At 45.2% G+C, this 12625-nt stretch overlaps 1 protein-coding gene across 6 annotated transcripts in view; it reads right to left on the bottom strand.

The window, feature by feature from the left end:
* The window catches only part of OTOA (otoancorin), a 71471-nt gene that overhangs the window by 16510 nt on the left and 42336 nt on the right, over positions 1-12625 (bottom strand). For 5 of the 6 annotated variants that reach the window (XR_013831526.1, XM_079944333.1, XM_079944334.1 and 2 more), the window contains 5 exons: positions 12163-12236; positions 9946-10081; positions 8787-8977; positions 7104-7197; positions 2053-2182 (listed from right to left, as the gene is read on the bottom strand). Coding sequence is in view for 5 of the 6 variants with exons in the window: in XM_079944333.1 (XP_079800459.1) it covers positions 2053-2182; positions 7104-7197; positions 8787-8977; positions 9946-10081; positions 12163-12236 (625 nt within the window). In the remaining variant the exon portion in view is untranslated. The remainder of the gene's footprint in view (positions 1-2052; positions 2183-7103; positions 7198-8786; positions 8978-9945; positions 10082-12162; positions 12237-12625) is intronic. The other variant, XM_079944336.1, reaches the window with a different exon arrangement.

Here is a 12625-nt window from a genome sequence, read left to right as displayed (position 1 = left end):
TGGTCCTCAAACATCTTTATCACAACCCACTTGGAGGAGACAAAAGACCCATCTCTCCTGGACTCCCTTTGCCCCACTTTCCAATGAAAGCAGGATTCAGTGAAAGTACAGAATTAGAGAACAGAATGGTTTAAAAGTACAGCAGAGACTTGGTCTTATCACTTCCTGGGGCTTAGAATAGGGCCTGACACATAGTAGGTATTCAGGAAATATTCACTGAATGAATCAACACACACAAAAATTAACTAAAATGAAAGCAAGTAGTAATTCTGCTAATCCATTAATGACTATAAGCACAGCAGTAATTAATACCCAGAACCAACTAAAGAAAACTCCAATTAAGCACTGGAGCTAAGCGCATCCTCCCCCAAGGGCGGAAAGTCTTACTTTCACGTGTCCACAGGCAGAGAGTAGGAGCACGGCGATATGACAACCGGACTGTTAGGCAGCGAGGACCGTATGGGCTAGTGGCGAACATCTCCTGCTTTGGGTTCAATTCCAAGAGCTGCCGTTGACTAACTCTGAGACTTTGGCCAAATCTCTTAATCCCTCTAAACCTCATTCTGCTTTTGGGAGAAAGCAAACTGCCCACCCCATAGACAGAGGTGAGGACGAGACAATGCACGGAGAGGCGACGACCCAAGGTGAACGTCAGACCGATCACGACACTTCTGTGCTCGATGCCGCCATGAAACCCCACCTTCGGGTCTCCTTTACAAGGAGATAAGACCCCACTCCAGCCACACTGCCCCTCATTCCTCCTTCCTCCCCCACTCCTGTCACACTCCTTCTGCCCAGAAGACTCCAACTCCAGGTCCCCACTGGGCCCACTCCCACACTGCCTTGGGCCTTTCCTCAAACGTCACCTTAGTGAGCCCTTCCTTAACTGTGTTCTCCTTTCAAATTACAGCCCCACATCCCACGCTCCCTGACTCCTGTCCTTTGCTTTATTTTCCTTCTTGATACTCATCACACGACATACTACGTACTTCACTTACGTCTGTAATTTATTGTCTGGCTACCCTCAACCCCATCTGAAAGTAAGCTCTACGAGGGCAGGGGTTTTTGTTTTGTTCACACAGTCAGTGCTCAAAAATTATTTGTTGCAGGAAAGAAAGTAAGCACAGATTACTTTTATTATTACAATTATTCTCGGGTCTGATTAACTTTGTCCCCTCCTACCTGGCACAAGTCTGCACTCAGTAGGTGCACAATAATACTTGTAATCATATCTAATACTTACTGAGCATTTCCTACGTGCCAGGCACTGTCGTGTACATGTTTATAGGTTTCAAACCCACCAACCTTCACGATAATCTAATGAGGTAGGGATTTTCGTTATCCCCATTTTACCGAGGATAAAACCCAAGGCACAGAGAGGTTAAAGAGCTTACCCAAAGTCACACAGCCCATAAGTGGCAGCCCTGGGATCCAAATCCAGTCAGCCTGGCCCCAGCACAGCAATTCATAGCCACACAGCCATTTTGGTCCTTAAATCAATTGTTTTGAAATGTTTGTTGCACGTGTTCACCCATTAAACCTACTGGCCTGCGTAAGGAGTGCAAGATGTGATTCCAAATCACTTTACAAAGATGTAATTCTGGGCTTCCCTGGTGGCTCAGTGGTTAAGAATCCGCCTGCCAATGTAGGGGACATGGGTTCGATCCCTGGCCCAGGAAGATCCCACATGCCCGGGAGCAACTAAGCCCGTGCGCCACAACTACTGAGCCTGCGCTCTAGAGCCCGTGCTCTGCAGTAAGAGAAGCCACGACAATGAGAAGCCCGCACACCCCAAGAAGAGTAGCCCCTGCTTGCCTCAACTAGAGAGAGCCCATGCGCGGCAATGAAGACCCAACACAGCCAAAAAAAAAAAAGAATAAATTTATTTTTTTAAAAAAAAGATGTAATTCTATGCCCTGTGGATTTTTGCTATTCTACTGCTTTGCAAACATTGCATCCAGTCCCCTGGACAAGGAGTCCTCTTGAAGCCAGGGACTTAACCAAAACACTGCTGCCATGACAACGGCCTCAGATACCCCCAGGAACACTCACCAGGGCTGCGGTCAGAGCTGGGGCTCTCCTCACTGCTGTTCCGAACAGATTCAAAGACAGCCTGGAGGAATTCTTTGGGGGGCAAGGTCCCAGCCATCTTGGAAGCTGTTTGCTGAAGGATGTCAGGAAACTGTGCAGGGCAGCGAAGATGAAAGTGGAGGAATGAGTAATAATTAAAGCACATGAAACACAGACTTAAATCAGAGTGTAAACTGGAACACTGCTTCACTGCCTCCATTGCTTTTTTTTTCTTTATACAGGCATACGTCGTTTCATTGCACTTCGCTTTACTGCACTTGCAGATACTGCATTTTTTATATATTGAAGGTTTGTGACGACTCTGTGATAAGCAAATCTATTGGCACCATTTTGCCAACAACATTTGCTCATTTCATGTCTCTGTGTCACATTTTGGTAATTCTCACAATATTTCAAACTTTTTCATTATTACTATATTTGTTATGGTGATCTGTGATCTGTGATCCCTGATCCTTGACATTACTATTGTAATTGGGGCACCACAAACTGTGCCCATATAAGACAGTGAACTTGATCAATAAATGTAGTGTGTGTTCTGACTGCTCTACCAATAGGCTGTTCCCATCTCTCTCCCTCTCCTCACGGCTCACTGTTCCAAGACACAACTATATTAAAATTAGGTCAATTAATAACCCTACAATGGCCTTTAAGTGTTCAAGTGAAAGGAATAGTCACAAGGCTCCCATTTTAAATTAAAATTAAAATGATTAGGCTTTGTGAGGAAAGCTTGTCAAAAGCTGAGACAGGCTGAAAGCTAGGCCTCTTGCACCAAACAGTTAGCCAAACTGTGCATGCAAATGAAAAGTTCTTGAAGGAAATTAAAAGTGCTCCTCCAGTGAGCACACAAATGATAAGAAAGCGAACAGCCTTATTGATGATATGGAGAAAGTTTTAGTGGTCTGGATAGAAGATCAAACCAATCACGACCTTCCCTTAAGCCAAAGCCTAATCCAGAGCAAAACCCAACTCTCTGCAATTCTATGAAGGCTAAGAGAGACAAGAAAGCTGCAGGAAAAAGGTTTGAAGCTAGCAGAAGTTGTTTCGTGAGGCTTAAGAAAAGAAGCCATCTCTATAACATGAAAGTTCAAGATGAAGCAGCAAGTGCTGATGTAGAAGCTGCAGCAAGTTATCCAGAAGATATAACTCAGATAATTAACAAAAATGGCTACAGTAAACAGCCTTATATTGGAAAAAGATACCATCTAGGACTTTCATAGCTAGAGAGGAGAAGTCAATGCCTGGCTTCAAAGGACTGGTTGATTCTCTCATTAGGGGCTAATTCAGTTGGTGACTTTAAGTTGAAGCCAATGCTCATTTACCATCCCAAAACTCCTAGGGCCCTTAAGAATTATGCTAAATCTACTCTGCCTGTGCTCTATAACTGGAACAGTAACGCCTGGATGATAGCACATCTGTTTACAACATGGTTTACTGAATATTTTAAGCCCACTACCGAGACCTACTGCTCAGACAAAAAAGATTCTTTTCAAAATATTACTGCTCATTGACAATGCATCTGGTCACCCAAGAGCTCTGATGGAGATGTTCAATGAGATTGATGTTGTTTTCACGGCTTCTAACGCAATATCCATTCTGTAGCCCATGGATCAAGGAATAATTTTCACTTTCCAGTCTTATTATTTAAGAAATACATTTCTTAAGACTATAGCTGCCATAGATAATGATTCCTCTGATGGATCTGGGCAAAGTAAATTGAAAATCTCTTGGGAAGGATTAACCATTCTAGATGCCATTAAGAACATCTGTGATTCATGGGAAGAGGTCAAAACATCAATATTAACAGAAGTTTGGAAGAAGTTGATTTCAACCCCCATGGATGACTTTGAGGGGTTCAAGACATCCGTGGAGGAAGTAACTGCAGATGTGGTGGAAATAGCAAGAGAACTAGAAACAGAAGTGAAACCTAAAGATGTGACTGAATTTCTGCAATCTCATAAAACTTTAATGGGTAAGGAGTGGCTTCTTACGGATGAGCAAAGAAAGTGGTTTCTTGAGATGGAACTACTCCTGGTGAAGACTGTTGAAATGGGAACAAATGATTTAGAATATTACATAATCATAACTTAGTTGATAAAGCAGCAGCAGGGTTTGAGAGGATTGACTCCAGTTGTGAAAGCAGTTCTACTGTGGGTAAAATGCTATCAAACAGCATTGCATGCTGCAGAGGAATCCTTAGTGAAAGGAAGTCACTGGATGCATCAAACTTCACTGTCCTACCTTAGGAAATCGACACAGCCACCCCAGCAAGCACCACCCTGATCAGACAGCAGCCATCAACGTCGAGACAAGAGCCTCCACTGGCAACAGATTACACCTCACTGAAGGCTCCGATGAGGGTTAGCATTTTTTTAGCAATAAAGTATTTTTTAATTAATGTATTTACATTGTTTTTTAGACATAATGCTATTGCACACTAACAGACTACAGTACAGTGTACACATGACTTTCATAGGCACTTGGAAACCAAAAATACTCATGTGACTTGATGTATTGCAATATTCACTTTATTGCGGTGGTCGGTAACCCAACCCGTAATATCTCCGAGGTACGCTTGTAGCAGCTTCTCATGTAAATTTAATCCCCAGCCCAACTAGTCTCTACCAAGAATCATAGATAATAATACCCAATCTCAGTACTAATCCAATACGTGTTCAATAACGTAAGTATATATTGTTTTTCACCCATCAGATTGTCAATAATAAAATAAAGTGATAATACCTAATGCCGGCCAAGATGTAGGAAATACGCATACTTATTTCTCTGTGGGACTGTTAGATGCTGCATCATTACCATCTGATAATATCTATAAAATGTATGGATGCCTATGTCTTTTGGGGTTGGTAGTGTTTGTTCATTTTTGTTAAAATTTATATGTATAAAAGGAGGAGGAAAGAGTTATCTCTGAGTTCTAGGAGAAGACTAGCAACGAGGGGGCCTCTGGTTGCCCTGGAGAAGGTGCCATTTCTCATCTAGAGCTGATGCACTTTGTCAAGCTCAGGATACTATTGGTAATCTATCCAAAAGTCTAGAGAATTCATCAAACGCTTCCCTATAGCAGTGTGTCTCTGTGTCCCAGTCACCAAAAGAGTGTGCCCCAAAAGTCGTTGGGTTTTATAGTTCCTCCTTCTATTCTAATCTTCAGAATCAGAATCACAGTCTAAGCCAGTAGTTCCCAGCCCAGGCTGCAGGTGAGAAGCACCTGGGAAATCCACAGACACCTGGGCCCTGCCCTAGAGATTCTGAGACCATTGGTCTGGGGTGGGGTCCATGTGTCTGTCCCTTTTAGAATTTCCCCGGTGATTCCCACGTGCAGCTAAGGTCACGAGCAAAACTGCTCTAAGATAAATAGTTAACTTCTAAAGAGCAAATTGCACAGCAGAGTATTTTCCATTTTGTATTTTTAAAGGGAGAACATGTAAAGGCAGGAGGAAGATTTTCCAGAAAGGATGCAGAAGAATCTGGGAACAGCAACTGCTGCTGAGGAGAGAAGCTAGGAACCTAGAAATGTGGGGCGAGAAACTTCTCATCCTATAGCCTTTGGTATAGATGGGATTTTCTAACCAGGAGCATGTATTACTTGTTCTACTAAACATTTCAGGCATTAAAACAAAAGTAGAGAGAATAATACAACAGAGCACCCATGTGCCCAGAACCCAGCTTAAGAAATAAAACATCACAAATATAATTGATAGCTCCCTCCCTCACCCTTGGCCTCCCTCCTTCCCCAGAAGTTAACTGTCACCCTGAATTTGATATTTGATAATTAACCATTCTCATGTACTTTTAAAGTTCTCTTACATATGGCATTGTTTTGCATGTGTTTAAAATTAACTAGTATTTATTTACTTCGTATCCTACTGTACATATTTTTTTGCAACTTCCATACACTGCGTTTCTGAGATTTAACCACGTTGATACAAGACTTTTTCGATTTCAAAAGCTGATTTTTTAAAAAAAGATTAGATAAGCATTTAAGATACATGCAGCTGCTGCTTATGACTCTAGGTTTGGACACCCCAGGAGACGATTCTACCATGACTGGACACTGGAATGTTGCTGTGCATGTGTGAACCTGGGTGACGTGCCAGGTGCTCAGGCCCCCTGAGCGTGTGTGACAACATACATCTTGCGTGTGTGAGCACAGGGGTGAGGGTGTATGGACGTGCTTTGTGGTTGATCTAACTCTTGTTCAGCAAACATCCCCTCTTACCCCACCCTCCACCTGCATGGAGGAGACTTCCTGCCCCACTGAGGTGGGCTTGCTCATGTGACTTGCTTTGGCCGATAGAAAGTGACAGCCGGCCATTTTCCAGCCCAGGCCTTAAGGAGAACTGCACTTTGCACTCCCTTTTCTAGAGTTTCAGACTTTCACTGCGAGAAGAACACGCTCCAGGTAGCCTAGCCCTAGAGGCAAACTCAGTGTCCCAGATCCACAGACCAGTCAGCAAGAAATAAATGCTTCTTGTTGCATGCCGGTGAGATTGTGTGCCTTTGTTACACAGCAGAAGCTGACTAGTACATGCTCATCTGGCATGCCTCTTGGCCTTGTCTAACTCTTGGAGAGTTACTCCAAGTCGAGTGTTAGTGCTCAATAAAGATTTGGTTTTGGATTAAATATGTTTGCCCATGTGATTGCACACACTGGACACACATATGCGTGTGCATATGGCGCTGGTGGGTGTAAGCCCTCGAACAGGCGTGCATGTGGGAGGCACACAGATAGCAGAGTGGCAGCTAAATGACAGCTCCCAGCCTGTGCACATCTGGGCAGAGGCCAAGTGAAAGACCCTGAGCTCGTTTAGCGGCTGCCTCACTCCCTTTCCCTGAACCTTGGGCATCCTGGAGTGGAGCTGGAAACACCTGAGCTCTTTGAGGCAGGCAGGAAGTTTCCAGAAAAACAAACTGGCAGAAAACCCAAGGGAATATAACTAAGCACACTTTCTCTCCCCTTCAAACTCCTTCAGCCTTCTAAAGATAGAACGCAGAGGTACCTTTGTGGCAACAGAGCTTAATTCATCTCCTGAGAAAAGTACTAGAAAGGGTCCCAAATCCTTTGTAGTCTCAGCTGTCCAGTTCTGGGGGAGTCTAAGGAGAGATAATAATAAACAGTAAATGGAAAAATCACGCTCTTGTCCTTGTCCCCCAGCATCTTTTTCTTTTAGGAAAAGACTATCTTTATACCTGGAGAGGCTGTCAATCACTTGGTCCCACGCCCCTAACCAAGAAAACACACATGTGATGCAAACGGACCAATCAGAGTCATCCCTGGCAATTGTGATGGAGCTACTAGAGAAGCTCTCTCTTTCTTCTGGCATCTCTAGCAGTAAAAAGGATATTGGAGGCCATTCCTCTCACCAAATGGAGGAAATAAAGGCCACAACCAAGAATACAGAGCTGAGAGATGGGAGGAACACATTCCTGATGACATCATTTGAGCCCCTGGATCCAGCCATGCCTGAAGTCCCATCCATTTCTAAACTCAGTAAACTCCCATGTTTTAGTGTGAATTGAGCTACTGAATGTCTGTCATTTGCATCAGAGTGTTTCCTTCCTCCCTTTTCTCAACAGAACAGTAAAGATATATCAGCTCCTTTTAAATTACCATAATGGTCTCCTCCTATAGCAAGATGAAATTTCCTCTCGAGCCTGGCAGAATAATAACAGCACTGACACAGGATCCACCGTTGTTCTTGTGGAGACCTCAAATGTCCACGGGGAAGTGCCTCACACTAGGATATCTCTAAAGGAGGTCTGCCCAGTTAGCAATGATGACCCTTCTCCTAGGACCAAGGCAAACCACCCCCGGCCAAAAAGCCTCCCCTTAACTCTTTGATTAACGATATTACCCCAACAGACTGTAAGTTCCATGAGGGCAGGAGCCACACTTAATAATAACCACTGTATCTTCATTCCTAGTCAAAATGCTGTTGTCACATACTCAGTACTACATGCCAGGCACTGTGGTAAGTGCTTTAACCCTTAATGCATTAACTCAGCTAATCATCACAACAGCCCTGTGGGGACTCTCACTGTCCCCATCCTACAGATGCAAAATTAAAGTGCAAAAGACTGCGTATCTTTTCCCAGATCACACAGACAGCAGACGGTAGAAAAATTTAACCCAAGGAGTCAAGCTCCCAAGTCCCAGCTCTTAAACTCTATATAATAGTAAGTGTCTGGGACACAGTAATTACTCCAAAAACATTTGTTGTCTAACCGTTGACCGATATCTAGGCCCTACTCAAATATCTGACCTAACTTCAGAAAACTCTGCCTGGGAAAGAACAGCTGTCTTCCCCCAGGGACTTCTCACTCACCCAGAGCTGACGGTGCCTCGATTATCTGCATTAGTATTATTGGTGGTGGTGTTTCCCAACAAAAATAATAATAACACCGCCACGCATTTGTAAAGTACCATGTTTTTGAAACCCTTTCCCTTTCCACAAGCCAAGATGTACTGGTGGCAACCACATGAGGCCTGTAGAACAGCTATCATTCTCACCTTACAGGGAATCTGAGGCCAAAAGAAAAAAGATCATGTTTCCAGAATCAATCGAAGTGTCTAACCTCGTCCTAAGTTAGAGACTCTGCTCTGAGGCAGGAGCGCCAGGGCCAGGTGCCCCTTCGCCAGCCCCCCTACCCCAGCCCTGGAGCCCAGCCCGGGCCCTCCTCACCCGTGCTGTTCCAAGAGCCTGAGCCTCACTGCCACCTTCTGCTGGGGGCTGAGGTCCAGGCAGTCTCTGAGGCTGTGCAGGGCAGTGGCCCAGGCCCTGGGGGACACCCCACGGTGGATGACGGCCGCTGGCAAGTGACAGAGCAAGTTTCCCAGGATGTCCACGGTGTACTCATCAGCAACGGAGTCATTCTGAAACCAACAAGCGGAGCTGGTGGAAAGGTCCAGTGGGGCTGGATCCTGTAAAACACTTCCCGACCCCAAACCTCGTAAAGGTTCCAGGATCTGAATCGCCTACCCTGCCATGGACCTGTAGAGAAGGCACGGGGCCTAATTTTACCCCAGGGGTGCCGGCCCCAGAAGTCTGGGGGACCCCACGGGGGGCGGGTGTGGGTGGAAGACGCCCATCGTGAGCATTCACTCAGTGAGGCTGTGGTCAGCGTCACTGTGACTGCTCTGAGGGTACCTCAGAGTTCAGTAACCCTTATAATGATAGTACTGCAATAACAAACACAGCACTTCAAAGTTTGCACGGCCCTTGAAAGCCTCCAGAGCTCTTTCTCAAAATGACAAAAATAGCTCACATTTATCGAGTGCTTACTAGGTGCCAGGCACTGTTCTAAGTATTTCCATGCCTGAATCCATTCATCTTCAAAGTAACCTTAAGGGGTAAGTACTAAAAAAAAAAAAAAGAGTGAGTACTAATATCATCCACTTTTTCAAGATAAAGAAACTGTCACCTCTGCCCTTTGGGCCTTTGCATTAAACAATATATTACCTATTTCATGTCCTCAATACTCCATGAGTAAAGTGCTACAGCACCCATCTTACAGATGAGGAGACCAAGGCTCGGGAAGGCGAAGTGACCTGTCCAAAGCCACCTAACCAGGCAGTGGCAGATGTGTGTCTAGAACCCAGACTCCGTGTACTGTGCTCCTTCCTGTCCTCCAGAGCGGCCTGCCAACATTCAGGCCCCAGAATGGCAGTCCCCAGAACTAGTAGCCAAGAGTGTTCCACCCAGTGGTTTCAGAGCCCACTTGTGGCCATCACATCAGACTTGAGAGCCCAGCCAGATCCCCTGAGGGCTCTCCAGGATGGCCACAGATACCTGGAGGGGAAGGGACACCAGTGAAAGTGTCACCCAGGAAGAGTTTCCTTACCAGGCACTGCTGTACTTTCTTGAGGACTGAATTCTTTTTGTGGGAATCTAAAACCAAGGAGTCCAACTGACTCTTCCCCAGGCTGATCAGAAAGGGCACACACTGGGAGGCTGGGACAGAAGCCAGGTAGCGAGCCCTGGAGAGAGATGGAGAGAATGAGGGAAGGAAAACAGTGGTTGCTCTGTATTTGTCCCTGAAATCGGGGTCTGTATGCCCAAGAGCTTATCACAGGGGTGTTCCTTAAATGCTGGTTCTCCCCAGAGATGTTCTGTCTCCTTTGGGCAGGTAGCAAGCCTCCCACCCATCATTCTCCTAATTTGTGGGTGGGAAACAAACTTTGCATAATGCTCTTCTCCTACAGGTGGGAAACAAGCTTCCCATCATGCCCTTCTTCCATGACCCAGCAGCACTGATCAGAGAACAGGATCTCCATAAACAGAGGTTGGCTGGTGGACTGGTTGAGGGGAGATGAGGAGAAAGGAAATGAAAAGGTAGAAGAAGAAAGAGACAACGAGAAGAGAGAATAAAACACAAAGTGGAGGGAAAAGGACGAGAAGGAGAGAGTGGAGAAAGTAAGAGAAATGACTCCCAGTTCTGTCAACCCCCGTCCAGAACTCTCCTCCAAGCTCTTGACCGTATATTCTCAACAGGAGCGATATCACCCCCGTGGGGAGAAACTGGTTCAGGGAGAGGGAGGGTGGGGGCAGGGAATCTTAGTTATTACAATGATTTGTGATCCGCCAAAGCTCAACCCTACTCAACAAAATCTTACTCCTTGTAATTTCTCTCATTAGGGAGAAATTAAGTTTTTCCCCTTCGGGAGGCAATAATGAAATAAAGGTTGAGAAAGACGGCTCTGGAGCCATGTGGCATCATGGCCACCTGACTGTTCCCAAAGCAAATTCAACCTCCTCCCCCAAACATGTTCTGCCTCCTCTCTGCCATCCCAGACCCCTTTGTCTCTTTATCCCCAATTCTGTCCTTGCTAGCATCTTAATATTACTCAAATCTGTTCTCGCCTCTCCAGTCCTAGTATCACCATCTTATTTATTTCTTCATTCATTCATTCGGCAGATATATACAGAGCATCTGTTGCATGCCAACCACTGTGCTGGGCACCAGCTACCACCATGAACAAGACATGAGGGGAAGGCCCCTGTCTTTGGGATGCTGTAGGGGGAAGAAACACAGAAACCAGTTAATAAAACAGATCATTTCAGCTAGTGATGAATGTAAGGAAGAAAATTAAATGGCTCTGTAATGCAGAATGATATGGGAACAGCCAGGAGAGCCCCTCTGAAGGCATGAGCTGAGACATGGATGTGTGGAAGAAGACAGCCATGCCAAGGTCAAGTTTACAGAAATAAGCTTCCACTGTCTCTCTCCTTCCAGCCAGGCCCCCTGCACTCCATCCTCTATATGGACAGTAGTGATGATCTCTCCCAGAATACAAGTAAAACACCCCAAGGTGTCATACAAGCCCTCCCTGACCCTTCTGCCCTTCTCATTTGAGCCCCTGGATCCAGCCATGCCTGAAGTCCATCCCTGGACTTTCCTGACTCCAAAGTTACCTTTTATTGCCTAAGCCAGTTTGAGTCAAGGTTCTGTCACTTTCAACCAAATATCAACTTGATATTACAATTGGCTTCATGCTTGTCTGTTTTTCCTCCATGAGACTGTAAGCTCTTATAAGGGGAAAATTTACTTATCGCTGAGAGCTTAGTATGTAGTAAGCACTCAATAAATATTTTTAATTCAATGAAGACAATGGCAGCAAGAGAAGGGAGAGGGAAATAAAGAGGAAAAGAGAGAAACAGTGTCCAGACCATGTTTAAAAAGCAGGGCTGCCCCCCCCATGCCTGAACACCCACACATACCAGGAGAAATCCCCACTGCTTCCATCAGCCCTGATTCCCCTGGAGCCTGGACACAGCTGTGAGGCCAGCCCAGATGTGACCTGCTTCACTGGCACTCACTCCTTCAGGCTCAGGTTGCTTTGGCTTTGGTTTTTAAATAACAAGAAAAAGCAGGAGAGTCCGTCTAAAATATCAACGTGAGGCTCAGAATTTAAATCCTGATTCTCAAGGACTTAACTGTCGAAGGCACTGTCCACTTGCCCCTGTTTCCTCACCAACACCCAGGGAGAGAGAATCACTTTGGCTTTGGTGACACCTGCCAATCTTACTGAGCCAGAAAGGGAGACTGATGTTCACTTACGGGAGTGTAGCCAAGAGGAAGGGTGGCATAGAGGACCTGGAAACTTCCCAGTATTTCCACGCCAAACAATTAATCTAAAAGATTAAAGCAGTGCCAGGAATTTAGTCCAATAATAACAAGGGCAAACACAGACTGTGCTCTCGGTGTGTCAGGCACTGTTCTAAGTGCTTTACATACGTTCACTTATTAAACAGAACACCCTACAGTGTAGGTAACACGACTGCACCCAATTTATGGATGAAGAAACTGAGGCGATAATAAGATGCACACAAAAATTTAAGTCTGAGAATGCTCACCACAGTTTTATTTATAACTGCAAGCAGTGAGATGTAACCTTGATATACATCCGTAGGGGACTGGTTAAGTAAATTATGGTATAGCCATACAATGGAATACGATGCAACTACTGTGTTTCCATACGGTAGATTTATGCGTGGGTGTGTGTGGGTGTGTGTGTGTGCGC

This window comes from Stenella coeruleoalba (genome assembly GCF_951394435.1).
Source record: "Stenella coeruleoalba genome assembly, chromosome: 15".
Taxonomy (NCBI): Eukaryota; Metazoa; Chordata; class Mammalia; order Artiodactyla; family Delphinidae; genus Stenella; species Stenella coeruleoalba.
The sequence above is the reverse complement of the archived record's forward strand: the minus strand, read 5'-3'. Positions and strand labels throughout refer to the sequence as shown.